Below are 14,402 nucleotides of genomic sequence, written 5' to 3' on the forward strand. Positions count from 1 at the left end.
TAACAAATGGATAAAAATCACAAACTGCCATTACTCAAATAAACAAGATCAAATTGGGGTTAAAAATAAAGTGACTGTGAAAATAAGGAAGACTGAAGAACTGACACCTTTGAATTATGATGTTGGCAAAAAAATACTGAATATTCCATAGACTGCCAGAAAAACAAACAAATCTGCCTTGGGAGAAGTACAGCCAGAATGCTCCTTAGAAGCAAGGATGGCCAAACTTGTCTCACATACTTTGTACATGTTATCAGGAGTGATCAATGGAGAAGAACATCCTGCTTGGTACGGTAGAGAGTCAGTGAAAAAAAGGAGGACTGTTAACAAGATGGGTTGACAAAGGGGCTGCAACAATAGTCTCAAGCATAAAAACGATTGTGAGGATGACACAGGACCAGGCAGCATTTTGGTTCTGTTGTACATAGGGTTGCTATGAGTTGGAACCAAATTGATGGAACCTAAAAATAACAATATGTAAAAACAGCTATTCCTTAACTAACTCACTAAATTCTGGTTGTAATACATTCACATGTGCTTCTTTGCTCTCAGAAACAAGGGTTAGCTCTCTAATAAAGACATGGAAGAGGAATCAGGATTGAATTTCAATATATATGAATCATCAACAAATCTGTCAACAGATGGCCAATCATACAATCTTTATTTCTGGTCAAAGCTTGATACGAAGAAAACAGAATTTTCATATCCTGTACTGAAAAAACAGAGCTTTGGTGGCACAGTGACTAAGAGCTCAGCTGCTAACCTATGGGTCAGCATTTCAAATCCATCAGCCACTCCTTGGAAACTCTATGGAGCAGTTCTACTCTGTCCTATAGGGTCACTACGAGTTGGAATCGACTCCATGGCAATGGGTTTAGTTTCTTTTTTGGTTTGTTTTGGACATTAAAAAACTGGGGAAAGGTTTTCTGACAATTATTTAGACAGTACATTGACACTAAGGCCAATGAAAAGGATTCTAAATGCAAAATCAAAGAAAGTCATTTTAGGAAGAGTTCTTTTTTTTTTTTTTTACTTTTTTTATACCTGAAGATTGAGATTGATATGAAAATTTTTGAATGAGGAAATGTGTACATGAAATAATCATAAGGAGTGCAGTCTTTTCAAAAGTATAGTTTTGCCACAAAACTGTGATATTTCTTTCCTAATAAAATTAAGATAGGCGTTTTGACATTGGGAGGCCCTGAATGACAGCACTGTCTAGGCCATTTCAGTGCGATGCATGTAATTGAGGACTGGAAATCCAGGGCAGATCAGAATGCTTTGAAATTGTGAAGTAAAGAACAGAACTGAACAAAAGATGACAGCTGGGTCTCACTTGAATCTATATCATGTAATTCAGAAACTTAATTCAAACAACGCTTCTTCTTGACAGCAGGCTAACAAAAGCATACCGAAAACCTCTTAAAATAACTTTGTCGCTCTGTTCTGCCCCTCAGACTTTATTAAAAAAAAAAAGTACTGACATTCTTATTTGATCATATTGGATGGGCAAAGTTTTATTATTCAAGACCTCAGTGATCTAATGAACCAACGGTTCTTCGGCGGTCACATACCAATCAGTTTTCAACTTCTTGTTATTTATAAATATACAGGATGGTAAATGTTCTGTTTTATCCAAATAAAATCACTTTGCCCTGATGATCCTCTTTCTTTCTTAGTACAGTTCATCCTCCATTCCATTCCTCTAGATTGTTTCTCTCTTCAGGTGATACGTATTCTATAAAAATTGTTCATAGTTTTCTTTTATGAAGTCAACTCCATTATATACATTGACTATGTATATAAATTAGTTCTATATCTATAAAGCAGACTTACTATTGAGTGATGCCTCTGTGCTTTGGTCTTCAGACCTCAATTTTGGCTCTTAATGGACACTTCATTTGGTAAAGTAAAAACAGTCTCATCCATAATAGTATTTTGTATAAAATGAGAATACTAATATAGAATAATAACTTTAATGGAAGGCAAAGAATCTTTCCCATGGGGATGATATCCATGAAGTTGTGAACCCCTTAAAATTGTATGCAAAATGTTGTAGGTGTGTCTTTGTATGCTCAAGTGTGCACTTACACATGATGGCACTTCTTTCTGATGAAAGGATCTCATGGTTTTTATTTCCCTTTCAATGAGTCAGGACAAGTATAAATGAAAAACAGGTAAGTAAGTCTCTTTCTTCGCCAAATGAATTACAATGGAAACATAAAAACTGGAAAAAATGAATTAAAAATACTCAAACACACTTTGCACACATAAATAGCACCTTATCAAATACAATATAATATTATCGAATTTAGAACTGAGTAAGATTTTAACATTATCTAAACTACCAAGTGCTTAGCTACTAACTAAAAGGTTGATGGATCGAACCCACCCAGTACCTCAAAGGGAGAAAAGACCTGGTGGTCTGCTCCCATAAAGTTTACAACCTAGAAAATTCTATGGGGCAGTTCTACTTTGTTCATAGGGTCACTATGAGCTGGAATCAACTCGATGGCACAAAACAGTAACAATCTACCAAGATCATTTATTGCATGAAGAAACATAGGCCCAGACACAATTATAATTTATTCAGGTCACTCATGACTCTGTTTTACTTAAACATATCTAAATTAGTGATTTTCCCATGTTTTTTAGCACCTCCACTCCCCCCAAAATGTTTCAAACATAATTTTAATAGCAGCTTTTGGGAGGGTACTTGTCTTTCCTTGTATGCTTTTCTGTAATGTTAAATTATTTTATATTTATATTCATGTATTAATTTATTAAAAAATAAATAAATATAAAAGTAAATAGGTAAAATAAGAGGTTTCCAGAAGGATGGGGGTACTGATTGAATAGGCAGTATCGATTTTAAGTAGATTGATCCTATGTTTTGCTTTTCGTTTATCAAAACAATATCAACACAGAACACAATCTATTGAAAGACAGTGCAAGCAATGATTACTACAACTTTATAGTGCCACTTTATGAAGTAGGACATCCATATAAATCAAGACAAAGTGATTTACAATTTATAACTAATAGAATCTACATGTCCCATACTATTCTTAAAGGTTACATAAAATGTCTTTAAAAAAACCCACAGAAACCATATTTTTTTTTACTATTTTATTCAAGCAATTAATGAAATTACAAAGTATCAGAACAGAAATATTTTGCTGAAAGCCAAGAGCTCTTTCATCACTTTTTCGCTAAAATCATATACTGAAGAGCTGACATCTTGATTTATCACACTATGCACTTTTAATAGCCAACAAGTTTGCTATTAAATTTTAATCAACCTGCCTATTAAATTTCCTTCAAATGGTTTGGAAAGAGTTCAGTTTCTTTTAATAGCTAAGTCATTCACTTGGAATCTATTAAGACAGATTTCAATGACAAGCTTTTTCCAAAGTACAGATTGGGTTATTGTTAGTTCAATAAAAAAAATTGACATATTCTGAATGTAGAGGTGTTACCTCTATTTTAATACATAAATTCAAAGCTTTAGAGTTGGGAACCCTAGAAATGCCCTATTTTATCTTATTGTTTTGCACTAATTGGCTTTCTGTATGTCCTCTTGTCCAAACAGGAGCGAGTTTTTTTTACAATAAATATTTAGAAGTAAAATTGTTGGATCATATGTTGTACATATTTTCAACTGATAACATATTGCCAAAATGCTGTCAAATTTGATTGAATGAATTCACACTCCCACAAGCATTGTATGTTTCTCAAATTATTGCTAGAATTTGGTATTTTCAACTGACATTTTTGCCAATCTGACAGAGGTACAAAATGATATATCACTGTTGTACTTTGTATTTCTCTTATTACTAGAAAGCTGAATAATTTTTCATTTGTTTACTGGACAGAAGAGTTTTCTATTCTGTAAATTGCTTGTTTGTATCTTTTGCCTACATTTATACTGGGCTGTTGAATTTTATTTACTGACTTGTAGACCTTCTTTATATAATCTGGACTCTAATATCTGGTTTGCTATATATGGTGCTTACATCTTCTCCCAATGTCTTGCCTGTTATAGAATACTGTTGAAACCCTGGGAAGACAACCTTATCTGTCTTCCATAAGAAAGCCATATCTTTTACTTATGATTTGTGATCTTTGTTATTTTGTTTTCAAAAATTCTTTACTTAACCTGAAAATCTTAAATATATTTTCTTCTATTTTTTACATTTGAACTCTCTTTTGTACGATATACAAAGCAACCACGACATGTTGCAGATGAATAGACTGATATTCAGTAGGTATTCAGTGACTTTTTTCACATAATTAGCCAAAACAAGCTGCTTAGAAAACATAGGTATACTCTCTGCTCAAACCAATAGTAGTTGGTTTGGAAATCAGAATTCTTAATGAAACTTTGGTTCATAACGGAGGAAATGGTTGGTTGTGAGTATAAGTGATGAACTTATACTATCAGTCATTCATCTCCAAAGTTCATCATTTTGGTCAAAGACATGCATTTCTATGTGCTCTTAACTTGAATATTTTTAATTCATTGGCATAGTGCTCCAAACACACATACAAAACCAGAAGCTGATGGGCCGATTTAGCTTAACCACAGGCAAAAATATCAGTAAAGACAGATTTAAATCAACGGCATTTAGCAACATGTATATATATATATATATTTTTTTATATATATGTGTGTGTGTGTGTGTATGTGTGTGAAAAATCTTTGCTATTTATGAAGTAGCTATTTAACTCATTTTCTCTAAGCCAGATTATTTCTTGATAATCACCTAATGGTACATAGTCAATCACACAACTATATGTATTTGCAAATCATGCATTGCTTATACATTTTTATTGAATAAAGCAAACCTCAGAGCAAATGAAAGTATACTAACTATTTAGCAAATATTAAAAAAAAGATCAAAGTGAAGAAATTATCACTTTTAGAATATGTCTCTGCTGTATCTTGCAATTCTCCTTTTTCTTATATTGTACAAATCATACAAGCTTATATGCAGAAGAGCTGTCCTGTGTAAAATTTGAACTTTAGAATTGAAACATATATAAAAAAGTATGCCTGATAAAAACATGTATGGATCAAAACAAGGTAACTATGAATAAAGAAATTGTTGATAAAATTGTTTAGAGAAGGCTTGCTTTATATACATAATTATAATCAGCTCTGTTCTGTTTGATGGAGGCTGATTCAGAAAACTTAAATGGACTGTCTTCCTTCAATTATATATCCTCTCAAATCTTTCTCAGTTCTCCAGTGATTTTTCTGGAGCTGTAAATCACTTTTGATGAAAGTGTTGGGTAACTTGTCTTATGTTTTCAAACATCCACATTCCTTATAATGGTAAATTATAAAGAAATTTATTATGAAAATCACTGAAGAACCTATCACATAAATGCTTACTTTTAAGTAGCATGTTGTTTGGCAGGTTAAGCTATATAAAGTACAACCCTTTGTATGCAATTCAACGATAGCTATTTTAATTGGATACTACACAGTTATTAGTACTGACAATTTAAGAATCTATTATACTGGGCACTGGGCGATTATTTTAATGGAGCTCTAGGGTTGCTATGAGTTGGAAAAGACTCGACAGCAATGGGTTTGGTTTTTTTGGTTTGGCTCACTGGTTAAGAGCTAGAGCTGCTAACCAAAAGGTCATCAGTTCAAATCCACCAGCTGCTCCTTGGAAGCCCTAAGAGTTGGAATCCACTCGACGGCAAACGGGTTTAGGCTTGATTATTTTGGCAAACACATATTCTCTCTTTCACATTCTAATTTTTTGTTCAATTGAATTAACTTCTATAAAATAGCAGCTATAAGTTAGAGTAATCTATTTCTTAGAAAAAATGTGAACAAGTGATGACTCTGTAATTCAACTTTGGAATATTTTATCCTGCATTTATATCATCACAACTTCAGTGTTTATAATGCAGTAGGAACATTTTCCCAGATAAGACAGTTCAGATTTGTTTATTTTTTTAAATGTTGAATCATAAGATATTTCCTAGTTTTTCTTTAAAAAGAAATAATATCATAAAACTACTAAGGATTTAATTTATAACGTTGTCACTTAAATTTTGACCCAGAGATTTTCTACTCATGCTACGCATTTTACTGATTGAAAAGGGCACATCCTCAAAGAATACCATATTTAGGAATAACAAGATCTGGGAAAAGTTATGTTTTTGGTTCTATCATTAAATGATTATTGGCAGAAGCTATCTACCTCATTTTACACAATCTTTGCCCTAACCAAAATCATCTCTTTACTCAAATATAAGATATTAAAAATTAAGAAAAAGGATTTTACTAATAACATGGAAGCTTCCAGCAAATAAAAGAATGATTTAAAAAGTCTTCTGACAAACTGGACACCTAAATTGGACAATAATATATACTTTATTCACCATATTCCATAAGGAGTCCTGGTGGTACAATGGTTAAGTGCTTGGCTGCTAACCAAAAGGTTGGCGGTTTGAACCCATGAGCCGCTCCACTGCAGTACAGACCTAGGTATGTGTTCGTGTAAGATTTCAGCCTAGGAAACCCTATAAGGCAGTTGTACTTTGTCCTATAGGGTCGCTGAGTTGAAATTGGCTGAATGGCTCCTAACAACAACAACAACCACCATATTCCATCCTGAATGGTTTTGTAAAAGTGATACATTATTTGCCAATCTATCACCCATGTACTCAAAGCTTTTTAAAGCTTTTTTTCCCCTTTAATGAACAGGGCAAATCCATACTAAAGAACTGTACTTAGAACAAAATTAAGTGAAAGCAAATTAATTGTACATAAAGGAAATTAAGAAATAAAGATGTAAATGACTGTGCTGTTAAGAATACCTAAGCTCCATGTTAGATAATAAAAAATAAAGGTTACTTTGAAATACACCCTTGGAAAACATATACCTATTTCTCATCTTCAGCAAGCCTCATAAAAATTATTGTTATCTCAAGAAAAGAATTTAAAATCTTTCTTATCATGGGTAAGGTGTGTATTAAGAAAGGCCTTCATTGGCATCTAGATTTTTTGTCTTTTTCTAGCCTTGGGATATGGTAATAAGTTACTTTCAGTCCAAGAAACCCTGTTTCTTCATGTATTTAAAGATAATGGATAATGCAAAATGAGGAGTATGTAATAGGTCCTGAAGCAAATGATAGCTATACACACTGAAGGAGAAATCACACAAGTATCAAAAACCATAAAGAGACCTACTGTGTCCTATTAGAATTCCTGATGGTAAGTTGAAATCTCCACATTTAGCTCTCAATAGATAATTTTTTTGAAAGTTACATTCTCTGTAACTTATATAAAACAGTAGTAATTTTTCAAAGCTAAGTGAAATGTTCTACAGCACTTATATTTAGAAGTTATCAGGGTGTCTCACTGCAGCTTCTTTAATTTATAACACAAAGGTAAGAGAGACTGTTTAACTATATAGATGACAAGATAATAAACCATAAAAAATAGGACTCTGCTTTATATAAAGACTTGTCTTTCTAAATGGGTCTCTGAAAGCTTTAAGTAAATAATAATAATGATAAAATAAAACTAATTACAAATCATGTTTACTACGGTGTAGTTGGCAGTAAGAGCCTGGATAATTAGACGGAGTCATCATACCACACATACAAAGTTAGAAATAAAACATAAGAAGGATTCACTGGGTGAGCATTTACATTTTTTTTCTTTTTCAGTTCCTGCCTGCAGTTTAGAGCAGAAACCTTTCCTCTTATTGACGAGGGATCAATAGTCAATATATTTCATTTTGCCACTTGAATGGAGAGTTCGTTCTGAAAATTATTTGATTTCCCTTGGGTTAGAAATCAGATATTATCTATTTGACTTAGTGTCTCACTTTTAAAATCTGTATCTGTTTCACTTTTGCATTATTAAACTGATTTGCCTAACACAGATTTCTTTATGTTATGGTACATTTTCTGATTATGTCTTTGTAGATAACATGTCCAAATGAAGGCAAATAACATAGCAGAGAATACTGTTGTCTCATTTACACATCAAGAATATAAAGAAAATAAATACTAGATATAAATATAATGGTGAATCGCAGATGAATTTTTACTTATGCCAGAGGATACTTAGTATATTTGTAAGGATACTTAATATATTTGTAGCCATATCATCCTAATGCTTGTTAGTAACAAGTGGTATGTTATACAAGCTACTTTCATTTGTTACCTATGTAAAAACTCCAGGGTACACTGTTCACTGTTTTTGCAAACCTCACAAATATACATCAGATTATATTAGGAGCCGGTTAATATTTACAACCAATGATTTTATAATCCTTCAGAACAGCAAGGCTTTTGGGCTATATGGTATATTTTATGCATATAAGCCAAATTATATTTGCTGACATTAATAAAGCTCAGGGAAGGAGTATGAGTGTTTCACCCTAGTGGCTTTAATTTATATAAGTCATTAATCGCAGTCAACCAACACATTTTTTTATTTGCATTTTTCTTTAAAAACATAAAAACAAAATATATTTAGAAGTCTGAATATTAATGAGGTGGCAGGTGATTTATTGCGACATTTCTTCTGCCTCAGTGACCAAGCTCTTGGGGAAGACAATAGAGACTCTAAAAAGACAGGGGTTACAAATGGATCTGAGTGAGGCACAGCCCAGCTCTGCTGCCTCACTGGTTCTTTCTCAGGGCTGTCTGAATTGAACTAGTGTTATCTAAGATTTCTGTAAGATTTCTGAAGGGTAGGACAGAGCATGGAAGAATAGAGAAGGCAGTTTTTTCTTGTATCATTATCCTAGGTAGGAAGAAGAAATATATTACCCTTTATCTGTTTATTGCTAAAATATGGCTACAAATCAAAGAGGAAAGTACAAGTAGGCAGATGTAATTTGCACTGAATTTCTAATTTAGAAGAGAGAACTCAGTTTTATTAGTGTATTTCTTCTTGTTAGTCTCAAGGGTGGTGCCATTTTAGGTAAATTCTTATTTCTTTCTCTTGGCCTTCAACTAACCACCCTATTTCTACCATCTCTCTGGGTTAGGGGAGGGAAAAAAAAAAAAAAAGAAACTACGTTGGGTAGTGAATGATAAATTTTAATATCTGATTACTTGAGAGCACTGGAAAGGACCATTTTTTTTTTTTTTAGAAAATATAAGAGGACATCTAAATAAAATAAAAATGATAGTACTTATTATGTTCTAGACACTTTTAACAAGCAGTTAGCATATATTAACTCATCTACTTTCCACAAGGACTTTCTGAGGTAGGTGCTCCTTATACTCCTATTGTATTGACACTGAGAGGTTAAGCAATTTGCCAAAGGCCACAGGATTAAAATTCAGGCAGTTAGTTTCTAGTGACCATTCTCAAAACCACTACAGGACACTTCAAACAGAAAGTCAACTACTTGAAAATGTCTATCCGATGGTGGCACCTTTCTCCTTTGTATCACAATCCTCCTAACAGGTGAGGTCTCCTGCCGTGTCACTAACTGAGTGGGAAAATTTGCCCTTAAAAATCTATGAAAGGAAATGTATTCCCACAGACCATTATAGTAAGAAACTTACTGAGAATGCTTATTCAGATTAAAAAAGAATCCATTAGCATTATAAATGAGTACAGCAGATCTACAGATCAGTCTTCTGCCTTATGACCCCTAAATCTAGCTTAAATAAATATAATCTCAGCAGTGAGATCTCCATGTATAAAAATTTTAAACCATAATTAATTGTGTGGGAGGTTGACGAGATGGAGGATAGGAGGTTAGGGGGAAGTAAAAACCCACAGTGCTAGCCAAGTCATTGTTCCAGAAGAAGAAATTATTTTTTTCTAAGTCTGCCATTCAGAGAGGGCTCATTTTTGCAATAACCCCACACCTGGGGGAGGGAGTGGGGCACCTTTTTGTAATTCACACAAAGATACCATATTGGTAGCAGCTACCCAGCTAAACTTGATTTTAAACTGAAATTTCTGATTTCAGTCTAATTAATTAAATAAAAACAAATTGAGAAATGAAATTATATTATTTTTGATGAGAAAAGCCTAATAAAAGCTAATTTCAGAAAAGGTCCCAATTTCTATATAGATCTACAAAAAGAGTGAAAATATTTAACAAATAAGTGAACTATATTTTTTATCAGAGATATTTCTCAGCATATACTTCATTTTTGAATCAAATCCAAGTTCTCAATGTACTGTGAATCCTAATTGTTCAGGATGAGGTTTGGCCAGCAGAAATTATAAAAAAAAAAAAACGATTGGAGAAATTGGTGGGAAAGAGTGTTCTTGGAACAGTCACTTCTACCACTACCAGAAAGTTGGAGCTCCTAGAGATATGGTTTAGATTTCTCATAGGCCTGGGGGGAGCTCTAGGATTGAAGATTGACTAAACCTTAAAAAAAAAAACCTTCAAGGAAGGTGCAAAATAGACAATACGTAAATGGGTTAATGAATAAACTTTCTTGGGTCCCTCTGAGTTTGTAAAAACTTGGGTTTAGATGAGAGTTAAATTTCTCTTAAACTTTCTCATGTCCTTAGGGCTCCCCTAAAGTTCCTTATAGAATGGCATCGGTAAAGTTAACTTGAAAGTGTTGGGATATTGGCCTTTAGGAATTCCAGGTTTGTTTGAGGGAATAGCATATATCAAACAAGTCACTGGGGAAAAATATTTTTAAATGTGTAGGGAACACTTTAGGAAACATTTTTATAAATATATTTAACCTACAAAAGTAAAGGACGATTTAAAAGAGATGAGGTGACAAAATAACAAAATTCCAAGAAGAATCTACAAGAATTATTACATGATTTGAAAATTATCAACAGATCTTCTGAGGCTTCACATGATTCCAAGGAATTATATCCCAATAGTAATCAGGATATCACACTGGGAAATCTAGAAAGGTATTCTGATACATACGGTGCAACTAGTTGGTCTAAGAAAAGAATATTAGAGATGGTTTAAAAAAATAAAACCATTGAGAAGTAGTTCTGCACTGCATGGTGGATATTTTATTCTTAATGGATCCCAAAGATGATAATGATGGATTGTTGTTTAGGAAGAAGGTGAAAAGACATACAGAATTTTAAAATAATACTCTTTTGATGAATTGGGCTATGAGATGAATAAGAAAGAAAACCTAAAGTAGAAATAGGAAAAATTTTTTGACAACTGCTTATAGCTTTTAAGGACCAAAAGTATTTCAAAGATAAAAATGGGGGATTTAATTTTTCTAATTTAGAAAGAAAGCAAAATGGACTTAGATATGAAAAAAAAAAATTATATTGCTAGCGGTAAGAAACTTAAGAATGAATGGCAAGTTAGAATATATGAAGATGTAAAGATGCCGTGTTTAAGTCTTTATTTTAATAATAGAAAATGTAATCTTTTGAATAAACAGAGGTGAATAATTATGTTGCTGAGGTGACTGAAAGGTTTATCTGGAAAGGTGAATCTTGGATGTCACCTACCTAAATATGATACACACGCCTGAATGCAGGGAAGATAGGACCCTGGGAAATAAGACAAGATTAAAGAAGGAGGTTAAAGACTATCTTCAGAGATATAAAATGAAGAAATAAAAATTTAAAGCACTCCACTCACCTAAGATAAAAAATAATGAGATGAGAATAAAACTAGGAAATGCTGATTTGGTGGCTAGGAAATTAACATGGGAAATCAAGAAGATCACTGTGTTGCTATCACCATTAAAGTTACTAAGTAAAAGGATGGATGTATATCCTGATGAAAAAGATCACTGCCTGGGCATACTTCAAATTATAAGTTCAATTTAACCTCCTTCCCAAAGTCAATGTTAAAGTTACGTAAGATGTCACAAGAATTTTTATACCCTTACTTCAATTAAACTAGAGGTTTTAATAAACAGACTTAAACATATGACCAATGAATACAAAATATTTCCTTTAAATATATTTCAAAATGATCCAGTCATGCATACCACTATATTTCAAGTTGATGAAAGTCTAGAGAAGGAGCTAAAAAAGGGCACAGTGAAGTTATATAATGAAATTACCCTTAAAGTTAGTCATAAAAAATTATCCATTCAAAGCCATTTTTATTAAAGTCACACACCTAACTACCTTCATACAAATTTAGATCATAATAGTAGGCCAAAATAGTAAGAATTTACTAGTAGATCAAAATAATAGTAGATCAAATAGTAGAAGACAATGGTAGATCAAAATAGTATGAATTTTATATATTTCATCCATACTCACAATAGTCAAATAAAGTGTATCATTTCAAATATATTATTTCCTTCTTTGCTTAAACAACAACTACTCTATGACTCCCATGATCACAGATGCAAGATATTTCCAACAATACATCCTTTTAAGCATATTTTTCTTTCTAGGAACATACTCTAAAGAGTATGAATAAAGAAAATCAGTCACTACAAAAGCAAATTTGTTCATAGGCTTTGGGGGCATTTGTAGTTCATCCTCTGTGATTTGGAAAGTGCAGTAATATCAAAAAGTTATAGTACTCATATTTAAATAAAATTTTATAAATTAAACAGCAAAATCAAAGAAACTAAGTGAATATACTCTAGCAAATAAAACAAAAACTAATAATGAAACAAATAATACACAAGAACGTAATTGTTTTACTTCAATCAAAATAATGTATTTTCTTCATATTTAAAGAAATATTTCTACTTATTGTTCTTACTTAAGCAAAAGTGATGGACGTAAATTAAAATTACCACTAAGCTAGAGTTACTACATCATTGCCACAAATAACATATGAAATTTATGAAAGATTATATTAAATATGGATCCCTGTATCAAATTCAAGTTGAACACTATTTGTTCTAGATTCTGTATAAATAAGACTTACTTGCTTGAGTAACTTACTTGAGTAAAAGTAACTAAGTGAACCGGCATCTGAATCTTTCTTACTCCTAAGCCATAATTGTTACACTTGCTATTTGCTTCTAAACAGCATTGGATGCAACAAAATGCTGACAGAAACAGGTTGAAAACAAACTAATACACTCTACTTTGGGGTGAGGAAAATAACAATGTTAATCATAAAAGTAATCATTCAAAATATGCATCAGAAATATCTCTTAGGAGAGAGTGGTTGGAATGAATGCATACAACACCACCTGCCAAGATAAAACTCCATTCTAAATGTTTCCCAACACTGAATGTAGTGTCCTCTTGCTCTCTATATACATTGCTTCTAGTCATTTTTACTGCAGTCGAATTCATTCTAACCACACACACACATTGAGAAAAGAATCAGAAAGAAAACAAAAAATCAACCACAAATAAACTGTAGATTGAGGGAACTTAATGAATTCAGAAATCAAAATGATACCTTAGGAGAATTTTAACCAGAAGTACAAAAGCAAAACTCATGATATTCATAAAGTATTTTTTCCTCCTGGATCTTTAAATATCCAGTATTATCTGGATACATATTTTATATATTAAGATTAGATGTGATTTTTTCCCAAGCACCCCGTTTGCCTTTAGTATGTATTAGATAGTATATTTTTACTTCCACAAAGACTATGAAATTGCTTTATACCTGGAACAATGTGGAATTCTATGATGCTTAGCAGCCTATATAGCCACATAATTGCCCATTTCCACTGCTTCCAATGAGGCCTGACATCTTACCAGTTTATAGCAGTGGCAGAAAAAGATTTTTCTGAAAATTTAGGATTAAAAAAAAAAGGGGGGGCTTATGAATAATGGAACACACTGCTGCTACACTCAACCAGGTTTTTTTTATACCCTTGCAATATTCCTATCACATGGGACAAGGTCCAGAAGTTGAAAATAAACCAATGCATTTAAGAACTTCTTAAAGTAATCACCAAAGAATAAATATGAAAAATCATTTCTAATTACCTCTGTTGAGTGATGCCGAACTGTTTATATCTCCAGTAATAAAGGAAGACTCTGACTGCTTTCGGACCGTGTCATTCCACATTCTACGAATTCGGCTCTGGGTGGGGAAAAAGAAAGGAAATTAACTCACCAAGCAGTGGATTTTCACTCAAAAAATTCTTTTTCTTTCTGCCATTGTTATGTGGGAAAATTTATATTCTGGCATCTGGCAAATAAACAACTTCTACATGACTATACGACCATACAATAAGAACATCAAAAACTAAATTAATGATAATAATTGGTTCTCATTAAATGTATTCCTAAAATGCCTATATCAAAGATAATTACAACTATGAAAAAGGAATAAATGTAAAGTAATATACCAATTTAAATATGTTGAAGATATAAAGGAACTGTACTCTGTAAAATTACAATTTAATAATTTTAGTTTTCAAGATAAAACAAATTATTTTTATTGTAATTTTATGAGGGTAGCATTATTTGAATATGTATTAAACTGTTAGTTTTATTAACAAAAGATTAAGCT

The 14,402-nt window shown here is 32.3% G+C and overlaps 1 protein-coding gene across 12 annotated transcripts in view; it reads right to left on the minus strand.

Annotated features, from left to right (window-relative positions):
- Positions 1-14,402, minus strand: part of ADGRL3 (adhesion G protein-coupled receptor L3) — a 945,099-nt gene that overhangs the window by 18,021 nt on the left and 912,676 nt on the right. For all 12 annotated transcript variants that reach the window (XM_049886210.1, XM_049886209.1, XM_049886208.1 and 9 more), the window contains one exon: positions 13,874-13,970. In XM_049886210.1, coding sequence (XP_049742167.1) covers positions 13,874-13,970 — 97 coding nt within the window. The remainder of the gene's footprint in view (positions 1-13,873; positions 13,971-14,402) is intronic.

The sequence above is a fragment of the Elephas maximus genome, chromosome 5 (genome assembly GCF_024166365.1).
Source record: "Elephas maximus indicus isolate mEleMax1 chromosome 5, mEleMax1 primary haplotype, whole genome shotgun sequence".
Lineage (NCBI taxonomy): Eukaryota > Metazoa > Chordata > Mammalia > Proboscidea > Elephantidae > Elephas > Elephas maximus.